This window comes from Saimiri boliviensis, chromosome 16, assembly GCF_048565385.1.
Source record: "Saimiri boliviensis isolate mSaiBol1 chromosome 16, mSaiBol1.pri, whole genome shotgun sequence".
Classification (NCBI taxonomy): Eukaryota; Metazoa; Chordata; class Mammalia; order Primates; family Cebidae; genus Saimiri; species Saimiri boliviensis.
This window is the reverse complement of record NC_133464.1, coordinates 16,767,890-16,785,964: the sequence shown is the minus strand read 5'-3', so window position 1 is coordinate 16,785,964 and position 18,075 is coordinate 16,767,890. Positions and strand designations below refer to the sequence as shown.

General features: G+C 40.8%; 1 protein-coding gene across 1 annotated transcript in view; it reads left to right on the top strand.

The window, feature by feature from the left end:
• Window positions 1–17,598, top strand: part of HS6ST3 (heparan sulfate 6-O-sulfotransferase 3) — a 747,528-nt gene extending 729,930 nt beyond the window's left edge. The window contains exon 2 of the mRNA XM_074387526.1: window positions 10,815–17,598. Coding sequence (XP_074243627.1) covers window positions 10,815–11,523 — 709 coding nt within the window. The 3' untranslated portion in view covers window positions 11,524–17,598. The remainder of the gene's footprint in view (window positions 1–10,814) is intronic.
• The last annotated feature ends 477 nt before the right edge of the window (window positions 17,599–18,075 follow it).

The following is an 18,075-nucleotide window of genomic DNA, read 5'->3' as shown; positions in this document are numbered from 1 at the left end:
AAAAAAGAAGTCCCAGCTCTACAACTTTTTACCTGTTGGCCTTAAGAAAATCCTGGATATGGCCAGGCACAGTGGCTCACACTTGTAATCCCAGCACTTTGGGAGGCAAAGGCCTGTGGATCACCTGAGGTCAGGAATTGGAGACCAGCCTGTCCAACATGCTGAGACCTCGTCTCTACTAAAAATACAAAAATGAGCTGGGCATGGTGGCAGACACCTGTAATCCCAGGTTCTAGGGAGGCTGAGGCAGGAGAATTGCTTGAACCTGGGAGGCAGAGGTTGCAGTGAGCCGAGATCACAGCACTGCACTCCAGCCTGGGAAATAGAGTGAGTCTCTGTCTCAAAAAAAAAAGAAAGAAAGAAAGAAGAAAGAAGAAAAAGAAAGAAAGAAAGAAGAAAGAAAGAAAGAAGGAAAGAAAGAAAGAAAGAAAATCCTTGGTTATCTTTGAGCATCAGTTTTCTCATCTGTAAAAGTGGACGAAGAATCTTTCTTTTGCTACCTCTGACATAATCTTATAGTAAGGATCAAATGAAATAATGGATGAGGAAAGTAGTTTGAAAACAAAAAATGTTAGACAAATGAAAATTGCTTTAGTTTTTAAAATATTTATTAACACATCTTGTTTAATATTTAAAATTTCACTCTATTTGGACAGTTTGTGAGGCTCTAATAATCATAGAGAAGGGAGGACGTTGAAGCGTGGAGTGTGTATATAAATGGTGGGGACCTGCTAGTTATCAGCTACTGCTGGGCCCTTTATATTCATTATCTTATTCATAATTCCCACAACACTGTGAAGTAAGTACTGATACTTCAGCTGCTTAGATAAGGAAACTAAGGCTCCCAGAGGTCATATAAGCTAACTAAGTCACACTGAAAGTGAGGTGGGTCTAACATCGGAACTTGAATCTGTCTGACTTCAAACCTATTTTCTTTTCACTCTATGTAAAGAGAAATTCCCAACATTCTTGAAATTATGCACTCATGGTTTGTCCAAATGAGTACAGTTTGATTTGTACTTTTCTTAAATCTCTTCCTGAATACAGGCTTTGGGACAGCCAACTTCAGGATTTAGCTACCTTCCCTGAACACTTTCTTGAATAGCATTGTATTCAAGGAAGATTTTAAGGCCAGAAAGAGCATTATGGCTTGGAATCAGCTTTGGCTTTATTTCAATTCTTTTACACAGCTATTTTCAGCCTTTATTGTTCTGAGATTACTACAGCTTTTGGTTTCTAGGTTACTTAGTTGTGTTAAAAATGAATGCACCTGCAGTAATTCCCCCTTGTCTCTAATGCCCCTTCCTCAAGTGTAAATTTGTTACAGCTTTCTGGGTGTGCTGGGCTCAGGAAAACTGTTTTTATAGCTTCTTCTAAGCTGTAAATATTCAGAGCATCCTCTGGACCCATGCACTCCTGTGCTAAAGCAGAATAAAAGCCCTCTGTTCCTCCTGCTTCATGTCCACCCTCGGCCTTGCAAGATGCTGCCTCTCTCTTATCTCCTGCTGCCTCCCTGCGGATAGACACAAATCCCTCACCCAGTGATGTTCATTTTGCATCTAAAGCTTTGAGTTCAACAAAGACTAGGCCATTGCATCAGTAAGTCATAAACTGAATCTCCAAGACAGCCTGATTTTTACAAGATGATGGAAGAAACTGCCAAAACTGTTATCACTCTATGAATTACAGACATTATCTAAAAGTAGTATGTGACTCAAAGGGTTGTTGGATGACTAAATTGGTAAACACAGGCACAGCACTTAGAAATGTACATGGACACAGTATGGACTCAATAAATGGCCACTTTACTGTTATTCATATCAATTTTTCATTGCACATGGAACTTCCATATTTTGAGTTAGCATCCTTCTTAATCTTTATTGAGGAGATGACCTTGGAGACACTCTATGTTTGAGACTTAGGAAGGAATGGAAGCAAGTTGGAATTTCACAAGCATTTTGTTTAATATGCTAAAATGATGACCTGGTCCCGATAGAAGAATGAAGAAAAAATCCTAAGACAGAATAATCTTTCATATAACAGAATGGCAAAATCTAGACAGAGAGAATTAAAAAAAAAATTCTTGTGATGTTTTTGGAAAATCTGTATCAAAGCTGCCAAATATATATTCTAAATATTGGCGCACGTGCCTTGCTCTTAAATATTCTGATTTACTTCTTTTCCTGTCCAAATTCGCTGGCACTAAACAATTACAACAGAGACACCTCATGGTTTCTACCTGTGTAATTCTCACATTCCCTAAAAGCGGTGCCTGAGAAATTTGCTAAGAAGAGAGCATGGCTGAGCACGGAGGGCCCGATAACACAATCTGAGTGTACTATCTGGTGTTCTGCTTTGCCCGGCTGGGATTAGAGCTGCGAGTGAGACTGAATTGGGCCTTATCTCACTCCAGGGCGGCTCCAGGCTTCAGATGGGTACCCGCATGCATAAACCACAGCTTTGCAGAGCACCTTGAGACATTCTCATGCCCAAATCCCAGTGATGCCACGCAAAGCAGGGCGCCTCTGAACCAAATAATCACGGAAGTCCCTGAATAATGCATGAGAGCAGGACCCTCCCTGGCACATTTGAAACTGTGCTGGGAGAACTGTACTCAGCAAGATAGCAAAAACAAGCCCCTGAAACATGCATTCCCTGAAATTTATTCTTGCGGCAGCCACTTGGGGGAAAGTGAAAGCAAATGTGACAACCACTCGAAAATCATGGCATTTTAGTGAGTTTGAGGCTCACAGGTTTCCCGTCAATATAAGGCAGCGACGTGACAAGATTTGAAATTTCCTCTTATTGATAAGTACCATCTCTCCGTCTAGGGAAGTAGGGGGCTGACTGATCATCATTAAGAAACAACCTGTATCATGGAGAAGCCTCTTCTTTGATGCTTTTGTTTGGTTAGTTTTGTACAATATGTGGCTTCCCATGATTAAAGTGAGCTGACACCCAGACGTTGCATACAAACTGCATCTCACGAGGTCGTTTCTCTGAGGACTGGCACCGAATATAATCAGATAGAGGCGAAGGACCTCTATCTGATCCAGATGTTGGCTTTAATAGAGCTGCAGTGCTGATGAGTGGGATTTGATTTCACACATGTTTAGTCTAATTTGATATTCCAGATGTTCATTAAGTGGAAAATAAACAAATCTCTTCGGAAAGTTGTTTCCCCAACATCTTGTCACCAACTCCAACCAGGCTGTCCTGAAATAGCCGTCTCAGACAAAGGTTCCACACAGAGCACCTTCCTGGTCCAGCCAGAAGGGGGTAGCGCCTCTTGCCTCTCAGGCAGCCATACTTCCTGGTGCCCCATGATGTTAGGCCTCATGGAATAGTCAAGTCCTCCCTGGCTTTGACTGTACCTGGATACTATGGGCAAAAATTGTATTTAAGCATTTTGACAATGAAACGGGAGAGAGTCTCTTGACTCAGGGATTCTACTCCTAGGAATTTATTCTCTGCACAAATATTCATGGCTTAGAATGTTCATCAGATTATTGTTTAAAATAAACCCCCAAGATAGAATGTTCCTAGTCCCAAACTCGAGATTGGTCATATAAATTATAACACATCCATAAATAGAATATTATGCTCTTCTGAAAGAACATTGTACTCTTATGAAAGAATATTAAATAAAATGGAAAAATGTTCACCCTGTGTTTTTAAGTTACATGTTATAAATATGTTGTACATTATGAATTCAAGTAACAGATATGAGATCATAATGTAAATATATTTATAACTTTACATAATAATAAATATATATATATTTAACTGTTGCTAAATATGAGTAAAGTGATTATAGGTAATTTTTATTTTCTTCTTTTTTTTTTTTTTTTTTTTTGAGACAGAGTCTCACTCTGTCACCCAGGTTGGAGTGCAGTGGTGTAATCTTGGCTCACTGCAACTTTCACCTCCCGGGTTCAACCGATTCTTCTGCTTCAGCCTCCCAAGTAGTGCCCAGCTCATTTTTGTATTTTTAGTAGAGATAGGGTTTCACCATATTGGCCAGGCTGGTTTTGAACTAGTGACCTCAAGTGATCCTCCCACCTCAGTCTCCCAAAGGGCTGGGATTACAGGTGTGAGCCACCGCCCAACCTACTTTCTTTCTTTTTTACTGTTCTACAGTTCCCATATTTTCCATAATGGCAGTACATTATTGCATATTTAACTGGGGGAAATAATCAATAATTTTAAAAAAGCAAGAACAGCTAAATCTGAACTATTCTTCCTTTAAAGTTATGTGGTGCATAAGTGAGGAGAGCCATAACCGAGCCTCTCCCCTCCTGAGGGAAGCCCCGTGGGCACTCCTATCACCTGCATCTTACCTACTGAAGATAGTCAAGAGCCATGGGCAGTCAGTAGAATAAAAATGCATGAACACAGACAGTCTGGCTGCCTTCCAAGTCAGCATGAGGGAGAAGGTAATGGCAGCATGGTGCCATGCGATGTGTGGCTTCTGTGTGAGGTAAGATAACCACGTGCATGCATCTCCATTTCCTCCTTCTCACATCGTGAGCACCCTCGGAACCAATCTGACACACACCACTGACAGCTTCTTAAAGTTCTCTATTACGATACTTCACAGTCCTAGTCTCCAACTTCCCATTGGCTTAGAATATCGTTCTTAAATCCCTTAATTTGTTTTCAAGGCTTGAATCAAAGGCCTTTTCAAAGCTGTGCCAAAGGGCAGTCTGATTGCTAAGCCTTAACTACTGCAATACCCCTATCAGATACCCTGCAGGGCAGAAAATGCTCCATTGAGATAATGAAGAATGGACAGCCCATGATGAGTACACGGCACCAAAGAGAGCCAAGAAATGAATTACATTCTGAACATTTGGAAACTGACTCTTGCACACAGCAGAGCAGGGCAGAGGGAGCTAAGCTTCACTTTTTAAAAATGCACACATCAGCTGATGATTAAGATGTGCTGGTCGCCTATGCATGCTCCGTGGTGAGGATCAAGAGTCTCCTGTAGATGCCCCAAGTCTACCCCTTGCAATCGTTCACAGTGTTCTTTGTGAGACACGGAGCTTTGGCAAGACATGGTTCGATGGGGAAAACTCATTCCAAACTGCAGCGTAAGAAAACCTGGGGGAAATGTATTATTTCCAACATACTTCACAAGCTCTAGGAATCTCCGAAAGAGTGGCTGATAAATATTATATGTTTATTCACTCCACAAACATTGAACAACTGAACACAAGGTCATGCATTTTATGTTCTGGGGAATCAAAGGTGAGTCAGGCAAGCTTCCCTCTCTTAAGTTGTGTAAAGCCTGTACATGTCAGACTCGTTGCTAGAATAAACATAGCGTATGAGGGGATCTCAAGTTTCAGGGGGCAGTGAGGGAGAAATGCCTTCCACAGGGGTCATGAGAGCAGGCTGGGTGGAGGAGTTCCTACCTGATCTGGTTTTTATGAATGCATAAAGCTGTGGAATGTGCAGCTATTAATTTTGTTGCTTTGTTTTATGAGGGTTAAGCTGTTGGTGGAAGGAATCTGTTTACTAAACTGCATGAACCTAGCATTTTGTATGTTCTTTCAAGTGTGTTCTCATTGGATAGGCGAGTCAAAGCCTCACAAACATGAATTGTTTAAAATCACCACCAGCAAAGTGATTCCAGGGACTTATACTCCTCATTCTACCGTTTGGATGAAGATACTAGTTCTGCCTCTTATCTACTGCTGTATTGAAAAGGAAGGATTTGCTAAAAGGAAAGAAAGAAACAGAGAAGAGGAAAAAGTAGCATAGAGAAAGCTGACCACAGAAAGCGGGGGAGAGCAGTGGCAGGTGGGTGCATGGCACTTCCTGAATCTGTCTCAGATTCTTTCTCTTCAACACCCACATTCTGGGGTTATCCCTGCCAGTCTCTTACCATGGCTGCTGAATGTCTCCTGTGGTCTCTACCTACTTTACATAGAGCTCTTCACAATTGCTGAATGAGTCTTTCTAAATTAACACTTTCAATTTTAGCAATTCACAATCACATTCAGAGCCTATGGCAATTGGGTCTCAACATTCTGCTCCAGTTTATACCATCCTTGCATTCATTCATTCATTAAATGCACGTTTAGTGAAATGCAAAACATGAGCTTCTTGGTCAAGTCGGGGTACTCTGCTCTAGGTACATTCTTGAAGAGCTCTCTTAAGTATTCTTTGTCTACTCCTGACCTCTGTAGCTTGCTAATGAATGTGTTTTTCTACTCTATCACACTTCTGCAGCAATACCTGAGAGCATTTTCTTCTTCTTTTTTTATGTTCTCAACATTTCCAGCAGTTCCTTACACATAGCAAACCCTCAATAAGCATGTGTTAATTAAATGACTTGCTAATTAAGGAAGAGAACAAATTATACAATAAACTGCTCAGTGAAACATAGGTTCTTGAAACAGTAGGGAAGAAACCTAGCAAATTTAATTTTAAAAATAAAAAAAAAACTTCATTGTTACTAATTACTTGTTGTTTAAAATATTCTCCTTTTTGCTCTGAGTCTGTGTTGACTGTTTCTCTCCATATCACTAACCATCACAATCAAATGACAAGTGCATTAGAAGATTATGTATCTTTTTACTCTTTGCACACATTTTAGGCATTTAAAAATCTCTCACTTTAGTTTTAGGAGAGGAAATAAAGGCATATTTATCAAAGGCAATATTAGACTTGGTTATTAAAATATACTTATTTCATGTAATAATTTTCTTTTACATAGCAATCATTTATTGAACATGTGCTGTGAGCAGGGCTTTGCAGTAGGTGCTGGGACTTTTGCTAGGGATCTGAGGCCTAAGGTAGGGTTATCAAAAAGGAACTTAGAGGGTAGATGTGGCCAAGACAGCTACATTTAAGTTAAAAGTGCAGTAAGTGATACAGTAAACTCTAGGCTGGAAAGTGAAGGAAAATGGATGTGAGCCTTGAGCTGTGCCAGGGAAGATGACCAGGATACCAAAGAGCAAAGAAAGGGAAAGACTTTCAAAGTAAGAGAAGGCAGTAATGCCTTTGTGTTGTATTTAGGATTTTTTTTTTAGCATAATCACCTTACAGCAGAACAAGATACTACAAGCGGTTTGAAACCATGAAGGAAATATGTGTGTTCCATTTGGTGGAACTTTAGTAAGCCCTGCCAGCCCATATGATAATTACCAGTTAAAAATGATTATTGGCTTAACGTTATTCCCTAATCGCTCTCAGTATTTGTCCTCATTACCCTCATGGCCACCAAACAGCAATTCTAAAGGGCTCCAGTTGCTTTACAGACATTCTTAAATGCATTCACCCAAACTCTCAGCGAGTAGGTGACAAATGGAAGATCTGCTGACAAGATGCTGTCACCAAGGCAAACAAAGCTATCTGTCTGAGGGACTGCTCTGGGCCAGGGATATTGGTGTAACATTCGCTTAAGTTGGTAGTTCGCATTTCTTTCACTTTACCAAAATCACTGGGTGCCCAAAATCTCCTTGGGGACAATGACATATTAGACTTTGAGTCCTCAGTGCCTAGTCCCAAGTGTTGGGCAAACAGATGGGGCTTAATTAAAGTTTGGAAAATTGATCAATGAATGAACAGATGGATTGAAGGTGGGGGGGCATAGGAGTTTGCTTATTTATTGTTTCACTATGTGGGAAGAGCTTAGGTTAACCATAAGGGAAAATATACAAACAAGTGATATTGTCTATGAGTAGGAGATTGAATTAAACGGAACAGAAGGTTTTCTGTATTGTGGCCACACAGATCTCAGGTGCTACTCATCCTTCCTCTCTAGTCTTCATTTTACCTACTTAAAAAATGATTTCCCAACCCCATTGCACTGTTGAACAAGTAAGACCTAAAAAATAAAGTTGGAGATTTCAGTATTACTGGATCCTTTAAGTGCTTTCATTAGAGACTGAATTGGGAGCTATGGGAGCAGGGGAAAGTGAGTGGGGAGGAGATTCATGAAACCAAAGCAGAGCTTGTCAACAATGAAGGTTGGACGTGTGGCCTGGAGACAGACATCATTTTAACAATGACTTGAGTAGTTTTCTGTCTGAAAGTAGAGAAGCAAGTGAAAAAAGAGAAAAAATTGATATGAGAAAAATGATTTAATTAATCACACTTTCAGTTGTTTTCTGTTTCCTTCAATATTTGAGTGTTCTTCAACCCTATTGGTTCATCATTTATTATTGAATTCTTCAACCCTATTGGTTTATTATTACTTTCTAACTTTCTATTTAGTCTGCTTTGCAGGATGGAAACAAACAACATGTGCGTGAGAACATGTCTGTCTAAAGCAATTTCCAGGTGCTTTTAGCTACTCAGATTCAGAACCGTAAGATAGGATGACTTTCTACTTCATCAATGAATATGTTCCACTAAGACGTTTCTGTTTTGATGTCAGAAAAGAGTTAATTTCAAATTGACCCCCAAGGCTGGCAGAACTTCAAAACCTTTAGGACTTATTTTATTCATGTAAATGTCGTCCTACAATTTAGCTTGTCAATGTTGGACACAATGTTAAACTGAATAAAGTTAAATTTGGACCCAAAACCATTTGAAGCCTAAACCAGTTTTCGTCAGCTTTGAGATTAAGTGGAATGAAGATGTGCAGTGGAATGAAGGTACTGGAAGGTCCGTGGCCAATTTTCTCAACTGAGACAAAAGCCTGAAACATGAACAAGTCCCAACATAGGACTAAAGCAGGATTAATAATGACATGCCATATGATATTCAGCTATAGTAATATCCTCTCTGGGCAAAACTTTATCATGAGTATTTCCTCTTGAAGCCCAGAAGCTGTGTCAGTCATTTTCTGCTTTCCCTGCTGACCTTTTGGGAAATTTTTGGACACTGATGAAATTGTCATTCTGTCACAGCGAAAGACAACAGAGTCATGGAAAATGGTGACTGGCAAAAGCAAGAGCTCAGACTGTTCTGTCCTTGGCAGTTTCAATAAATTTCACCTCCTGATTTAAAGGAAAATGAATGTTACTTAAAGATTGTGGAGTTTCTTTAGCACATTTCAAAACTGCCTGGCTTACCAAAGGGTAAGACTAGACAGTCAAGATAATAGAATATAGAAAACTTATAGTTTTAAATATTGTAGCTCATCAATTCCTCTTTAAAAGCAGAATAACATTGTACTCTTCCATTTCTCATTTTTTGAAAGTTGCTTTTAGTTGGTATGCATTTTTTTTTTAATTCAGTTTAGCTTGGCCAAGTTACACACATACTAGGTTGAGTTTTTCCTACAAAATAGGAGGTTTTCCTTTATTATAACATAGTGACTATTTTTTAAGTAAATCAGTCCAGATTAATCCAAATTCTATAACTTACTACCAATATAACTTTGGACAGCTTATTTTACATACCATTCCATCTGTAGGCTTCTCAATTCATGGAAAGGATTTTCCTTATTTTGAACCAATATTTACTTTCCTGTAGTGCCTACTGTTTCTCTTTCATTTCTCAACTTCTCCATCTCTCTTCCTCCCTCTTTGCTCTTCCCTTGTCCTTTTAAACCACAGGTATCCTAATCTCTATGTGATTATTCTAAAGAGAACCATTTAATAATAGGTTTCTTTTCAGTAATCCATTAGATGGCATTAGGTGAGATCTGTGATTGTAATAATCAGAGACCCTAAAATTAATAGGTGCTCAATACATAGAAATTACAATTTAAATACTAATATGATGCACAGGAAAGCATGGGAGCTTTGAAATCCAATAGGCCTGACTTAGATTGCAGGTCAGGTATTAACTTGCTCCAGGGTTTGTGGCTGTATTTTTCACCTTTCTGAACGTCTGTGGCTTCAGCTTTTATTTTAAAAAGTAATGATAAAACCCATTTTACAAAGTTGTCTTGAGGATCATCTGTGCAAACATCCATACAGCATGTAGCACAGTTCCTAACACATTGTAGGAGTCCGATAAATATTAGTCTTCACATCCAACTCATCCTTCCTCAACCCACCTACCTCATAATCCCAAACAACAGTATAAAGAGATTAAGGAGGCCGGCAGGCACACTGGCTCACACTTGTGATCCCAGCACTTTCGGTGTCTGAGGCGGGTAGATCACCTGAGGTCAGGAGTTCAAGACCAGCCTGGCCAACATCATGAAACCCCATCTCTATTAAATATACAAACAATTAGCTGGGTGTGCTGTCAGGCATCTGTAATCCCAGCTACACAGGAGGCTGAGGCATGAGAATCGCTTGAACCTGGGAGGCAGGGCTTGCCATGAGCCATGATTGTGCCACTGCACTACAGCCTGGGTGACAGAGCAAGACTCCCTCTCAGAAAAATAAAAAAGAGAAAGATTAAGGAGAATACAGGTTCGGCCTTCTTCTTTCTAGTACCATGACCTTGGGTAAATCACTTCAACTCCTTCATGTAACCCTATCAGGTAGAACCCCATCTACCACAAAGCTTTGCTCTAAGGATCAAATGAAACAGATGGGTAATAACTTTTAAAAATCATGGTGTTTTCTCTAAGTGTAAGGTATCGTTATTGCCAGTAGTAATCTATCAGTGAATAATTGCTGAATGAATGAAGAAATGAACTATCTATTCTTTCTACCCCATCCCTCCCCACACTGGAGCAAGGAGGAAAAAGCTCAACAAACTAAGTATTGAACACTGGTGTATATATCTTATGGAAACATATGCATACATCAATAGGCACAAAAGCAGGCAAATACTCTCACGTGGACATTTGGCAAAAGAGTCCCTTGACTCAGTGCTGATGTAAAATTATAGAAGTTAAGATCCCTCCTGTTAGAGTTGTCAACTACTGACACTCTTCCTCTAATTTCTTCTAGGAATTTCTATTACATCACAATGTTACGGGACCCAGTGTCGCGTTACCTGAGTGAGTGGAAACACGTCCAGAGAGGGGCCACGTGGAAAACCTCTCTTCACATGTGTGATGGAAGAAGCCCCACCCCCGATGAGCTGCCTACCTGCTACCCTGGGGATGACTGGTCTGGGGTCAGCTTGCGGGAATTTATGGATTGCAGCTACAATCTGGCCAACAATCGCCAGGTGCGCATGCTGGCTGACCTCAGCTTAGTGGGCTGCTACAACTTGACTTTCATGAACGAAAGTGAAAGAAACACCATCCTGTTGCAGAGTGCAAAGAACAACCTGAAGAACATGGCCTTCTTTGGGCTCACTGAGTTCCAGAGGAAGACACAGTTTCTCTTTGAGAGAACATTCAACCTCAAGTTCATCTCCCCCTTCACGCAGTTCAACATCACGCGGGCTTCTAACGTGGAGATCAATGAGGGTGCCCGCCAACGCATTGAGGAGCTAAACTTCCTGGACATGAAGCTTTACGAATATGCAAAAGATCTCTTCCAGCAGCGCTACCACCACACCAAGCAGCTAGAGCACCAGAGGGACCGCCAGAAGCGGCGGGAGGAGCGGAGGCTGCAGCGGGAGCACAGGGGCCACCAGTGGCCCAAAGAGGATGGGGCCGCAGAGGGGACTGTCACTGAGGACTACAACAGCCAGGTGGTGAGATGGTGACCCCCTGCCCTCTCCTCTCTCAGGAGGGGGAGGATGAGCAGGCACACTGACCTTCTGTTGAGTTACCTCGGAGAAGCTGGGCCGTTCTGAGGACATTTGGCTGTGTGTACTTGATGTGGACATCTGCTTCCTTCTTTGTCTTCATTTTTATCCAGCTGGAGATTATCCATCTTCTTCTTCTTCTTTTTTTTTTTTTTTTTTTTTTTGATGTTTTGAAATTGGTGATATTAAGTAGGGTAGGAGTGCATCCCATATAGATCATTTTGAAGGCCAAGGATAGCAGCACCAAAAGCAGACAGTTCCTTTGATCTCCTTTGAAGGAGCATAGAATAGTTTGTGTACCAGGAACCCACAGAGGCATGCATGAAAAGCCAAATTATGGCTTGGATGTTCTGCTGAAACTGGTCTATGTCATACTCTCTCCCATTATGAGAATACCAGTCTGCATAAAGAGAGAGACAAAGAAAAACATTTCAGCTCTTAGATGAGGTCTTATGCCAACCCTCACTAGGCTGTTGGTTAGCATCTTTGAACTCTATTTGAATGTGACTTAAATCACAAGTAATGTGTTTTGTTGTTGCAGTTGTTTTGAAACAAAATTATCCCATTAACGACCATAGCTAGAGACCCACATCCTGCAAAATCCGGACCTTAAGCCATGCTTTTCCTTCCATCTCTTAGGGAATGGGGAGTGGGTCCAGGACAGGTGAGGTTGTGGCCCCTGAGAAATGAACGTTGATCGGAGCATTTAAGAGAAAACTTCTTATTTGCTAATGCCTAAAGGGGTCTCACTTTACCATTGTTACTTGCAATGTGAGGAATGAATGATAAATTGAGAGAGAAAAAAATATCAGGAAGATCAATATATATGCCTAGCATTTCTAAACTGGCTACATAACCTTAGATTTTAAAGGAAATATTTCAAAGTTTAACCTTTATGGAGAAGTTATCTTCTTTAATGGGGTACTACCAGTCTTGAAATTTTGCCACCACAGAGAGAAAGATGTTTTTTTTAAAAACCTTGGCCCAAAGAATAGGAACTTAGTTCAAAAATAAATTTGAGGTCACGAAATGAATAAGAACTCTGAATTAGGCCAGAAGACATGGAATACCATTCATGGGCTGCTTCTCCCAGGCGTTTAGACAGACTCTGCCTCCCAGCATCTTGACTATCTCCAGCCTGGTCACTGTTTTCTTCCCACGCCGTCTTTACCTGTTGTTAGACTGTGGCCACAGCCAGTAAATCAGGCCAGAGTGTCTAAAACTGGAAAGAAGTGTGCTGCATTGCCAAGTTCTTATTTTCACCTTTTCACAATCCCAACTGCAATAACAAGAATTGTATTGAATAATAAGGGGATATGTATGGAAGAAAGAAGAGAAAGCCTTTGTCTAGCATTTATTAGGAGGATCAGAATGAGTGGGAAGTTTTTCAGCAGATTGATCTGATCAATCCCTTCAAGGAGCTGAAGGCAAAATGTGTGAAACCCCTAAATCAGATTGAAAAGCCTATTTCATTGATATCCAACATGTTTGATGTTTAAGCCAGCTTTATCTAAGCCACTTCTCAGCCTCCGGATACTCTCTCTGGGGTTGTGAGTCAATCAGCCCACAAGCATTCATGGAGTGCTCACCTGCATAGAGGGGAGTCCAGCGGCTCCACCAGACAGACATCTGGAGATGCTTCTCTCACTGTGCTCAGCTTCATCTGGGGTGCAAGGGAAGGCATTATTGGGTGGCTCCCTTGTTCCAGGAACTGGGGGAGGCCCTTTTCATACCTTGAATATATTCTGCACAATGAATGGATATTGTTAGGCTCCATTTCATAGATGAGAAAAGTCAAACCCCACAGAAAATAAGTAGCTCCTCTATGGGTTGTAAGCTAGGTCTAGTTGACTGCAAAGGCCAAGTTCTCTTTACTCCATCACCATATCCATGTGGAATAAGGGCTCATCCTGCCTAAAGCTTCCTGCCAATGATGCAAGAAGCCAGCTGCAATTGCCCAGAAGCATCTGTCTCTAACCCATGCGGGTAGCCCAACTGTGACAGCGCCACGCTAACAGTGACCCAGAGCCATGCTGCCTTGGGTCAGTCCAGCCCTCTCCACATCACTGAGCCATCAATGAGCTGAGAGATTGATGATTTTTTAGAAAGCTGTGTTTTATGCAAGGGTAAATTAAAGGAGGCCAAGTAAATATTGCTTGTTACTTGGTAGAGATTAGGCTCACAAAATATTTCTCCATTTTCAATGATTTGTTCCTAAGGTAAGAAGTGAAGGAGGATTGCAGCTGGGATTAATGAGGGGCTATCTCTCCAGCTTCTCATTTCATTGTTAGGATCTAATGTTCTGCCTAGAATAGCAGGACTGCAAATTATCCTTCTGCCTACGCTTGTGACATACACATGCACACATGCGCGTGTGCACAGGCATACACACACACACACACACACACACACAATAACAATCCAGTGTTTTGTCATGTGGAAAATCAAAACAGGTTATAAAGCATTCGGACTGTTTCTTTTAAACTCACTTTAAAATTTTGGCGAGGAATTCATGCATAGCTGAGACTTGGAGGCAGCCCCTGCTCACTTCACACTGTTCCTCAGGCACCTCGGGATTGGTATCAAAGGCTTCTGCTGCCTTCTGCTGAAGGCATGATGTATGGGGCTCCACTTGAGACCAGGTATCAGGATGTTCAGAGGGAGCCAGCTCTTTATGTTGGCCCCAGGCCAGTGCTGAGCAAATTAAAAAGACCGACATGGGCTTCCTCCCTCATATAATTTCATTCTAAAGCAGCAAGCTTGTCAGACCCATGGGGTCCTATGTTGATAGAAATGGAGAAGTAGGAATGCAGTTTATTCTCCAAAAATTGGCTGCCCACTTCCATGCTGAATGATGCTCAGGGAAGTGATGCCAGCAGAAGGCGTCTGGGCCCAGGGATCCATGGAAGTCAGGAGTGTTAAGTCCCAAACCAAATCAACTCCAGATACATCAGTGTCAAAAGCCCAAGAAAAGCCAAAAAAGAAAAAAAACAGTCCCCAAGGGTTCTACATCCTGTTGACTCCTGCAGCTCTTTCCCTTCTCTTGGCAATGACAGCTCCACTACCCAGACTGGAGATTGAGATGAGACATCTTTGCGTATACGTGCACACGTGTGTGTGTGTGTTTTATTAAGGACTAACATACACACTTATCTATTCTGTCTCCTTCTAGCTTTTAGGCAGCCTACTCTTGGAAACTGGATGAAACTGCCCTAAGAATTATTAGAACACTCATAATAATTGGTAACATTAACAATCAGTGTTAGATAACAGAGAGGGATATCATGTATTTTTATCAAAAATGATAAAGACATCTTTCTTCTCATCGAAAAAGGTAACTTTCTTGTAATTAGTTTGTTCAAAAGTTTGAAGTATGAGGACTCTGTTATGCCTTTAAGGTAGTTTTTTCAAAAATCTGAGCAGGGATATTACTAATGTTGGCAGGAAGGTCCCCAAGATAGACCTAGCGAGGAGATAAGAATAGATCATTTAAAAATAAATATAAATGGATTGGATAGAATTCCCATTCAGTTGTTTTAACACAGAAATTCAAAATAGTGACTTAACATGGAAGCTATTTCTCTCTTACTTAAAGGCAAACTGGTTTGACAGCTCTGGTGTGTGACATTACAGAAGCCTAGGCCCCCTCCTGTTGCTCTGTCATCCTACTATGCTGCATCCACCTCATGGACCAAGATGGCTGCTGCAGCTCCTGCCATCATGTTTACATTTAAGATAGTAGAGAGGAAATAGAGGGAAGTTGCACATATTGCTTCCAGTCACATCTCATGGGTTAGAACCAAGACATTTGCCACATCTAGCTGCAAATAAGGCTAGGGAATGTCTTTATTATTGATTGTCATGTGCCTTGGTAAGTGTGAGGGTTCTGTTATTAAAGAAACAATGTGGAAATGAATACCAATAAATACTATCAGTATCTGACACAAAAGGGAACCAAACAATATTTCAAGTGTTTTTAAATGGCACTTACTTCATCTTATGTTTTGCAAAAGATAAAACTAAAATTCACCACTTTGTGTAGCATTTAATGTTTTTCAAAAGACTTTTGCATTTGCTGTCTCCTTTGGTCCTCATTACAATCTTGTGTGCTAAATAGGACCTCTGTTCATTATGTCACTTGCTAGTTTGGGGTGGTGAGTCGGAGATGTTGAGAGATTTCCCAGCGACTCTAATTTATGATCAAGAAAGTTGCTTAGAGGCCCAGTATTTTGACTTCATAGCCTTTCCTACTATTTTATGCAGCTCAGCATCAGTGTTGGGATTGGGAATTGCAAGAATATGAAATCTAAATCTTTATTGATTTGTATCATTCCTTACCTTTTTAGACTTGGAAAATGCCAGAGACACTGGCCACGTTTACTCTCAGCTCCCTGCCTCTAGTGAGGAGGGTCTCTTATTAGGAATGAAATATCCAAGATGGGTGGTGTTGCAGGGGAGACCAAAACTCAGAGGGTGCATTCAAATACTTCTAGCTGGGCGTCCACTTCATCTAACTCAAAAGCCTATTCAGTATGAAGGCAGAGGGAATATGCTCACAACTCCTTACTAAGAGAAATCAGTATACCCCCTCCTCAAAAAAAAAAAAAAAAAAAAAAAAATCTCCTTTTTTTTATGTCTTCTTCCCCAGGCCTCTGGTACATTGTCAGCCACACACTGCTTTCATTCTTAAAGGTTTTATTTGCTATTGAATGAGTCCCTTTACATACTCACTGAAGAGAGGAAATGCTTTCAGTTGTCCTAAGCTAACATCTGTACACAGAGAGTTTATCTGATTCCTTATCAACCATGACCTCTATCTGAGGTCCTGGATAATGGGATCATTTAGAGATGGGGATTAGGGAGAGTAGGAGTAACTCTAGACGAAAGTGTGGCTCCTAAAAGGAGGCAGATCTTTCCCAGGTGGAAAGATGACGAATTAAATATATGCCACGCAATACTGAAAAATAGAAAAATGACTAAGATACAGTTTCTGTCCTCTAGAACTAGGGCAGCCTGGAAACATATGGACTATAATTCTTTTAGCAATTTAAAAGAAATGAGTCAAAAGGATATTGAGACAGGACTAGAGCACTGGAATGGTTGTAGGAACTGAAAGCTGAGTTGGAAGGATCAGATCAAAGAGAAAGCTGATTTGGACTTACAAAAGAATATCCTGATCTGATCGCAACTGTGACTCAAGGTTTACCTTTCCCATAGTTGCTGTGCTCCCATTGGACACCCGAACAACTGCATGTATTCAGGTGGGGTATTAGGGCTGGCTGGGTCTGATGATTCTACCCATTTTGTGCCATCTGGGGAGCATGCGAGGGTTCTTTCTCCAAGGCACTTTTGGCCTTCCTTCTTCTCTTACACTGTCCCCACTGGAAATAAGCCAATGCCTGCTCTCTTCTCTCCTCACTACATTCACCTGGACACATCTGAACTGATTCCTTGAGACTTCAACTTAGCCCTTCTGAGCAAGTGGGCAGGTTCTGAAACCTGGGTGTTTTGCAGCCTAATGAATTGATGGAGTGCACATGAACCCATCTTTATAGCATGTCAAAGAACCAACCTGCTTGGCAGAGGCACAGAAATTTCCGGAGGACTGGCCTAGCTATAAACACCAGCAACATCTGCAAGACAAAAGCCCTTGAACTTCTAGGCAAGGACTCACGCTAACATAGCAGTACTCCAGATCCAGGAACGCAGATGGACAGGTGTCTCTTGAGCCTGTGTTCCAGGATGTCTGTGGAAAGGATTGCAACTGTCATCCTTTGGCACACTCAGTGGAACCTCTGTGAGCTACATGTTCTGCTGCACTACGGGAACTCATTAAAGGGCCAGATTGACATCTTGCCAGAAAAACCAGTGTTCTGAGGAGCAAAAGTTTAGTGTACTTCGGTAATTGTCACATTTGTCTTCCACCTCCTTTACATTTTTTTTGTTAATCATGAGATCATCTTTTTTCCCCCTTTCCTTTTATTCTTTCCCAGAAGCACTTCTGGAGCTTTGATTGCATTATTTCTCTTTTAATGTATCATCTCAGTGTTGGAAAGAAAAATCTGGATCTTTATGTGGTGACCCATTTTAGATGTAAAGATAGTTATTCGATAGATAGGAAATTATTTCTTTTAAGAGATATTTCCTTTTATTTCTGTACAATAATATGTATGAACTCAGTTACTAGGGGATTGTATTGTGACATTATCAACCTTTATTGCTATTTAAAAATGATAGTTTGTAGAACTGAGGATTTCCATTGATGTGAAGCACAATTTAATGAATAAGTTAAAATATTAAACTGTTGTGATGTCAAGAGCAGTTGTTTTCCCCTGTGTTTTTGTCAGAGACATTTTTGCAAAATGAGCGAAATCACTTCAACATTTTAAGGGATTTATGGAAATGGAATCCGTAGGATCAGCTTTGTCAAACTCAGAAAATCCATGCTTTGGATGCAAATATAGTTATTGGATGTGAAACATGAAAATCCGTAAAAGACAAAGAAGATAT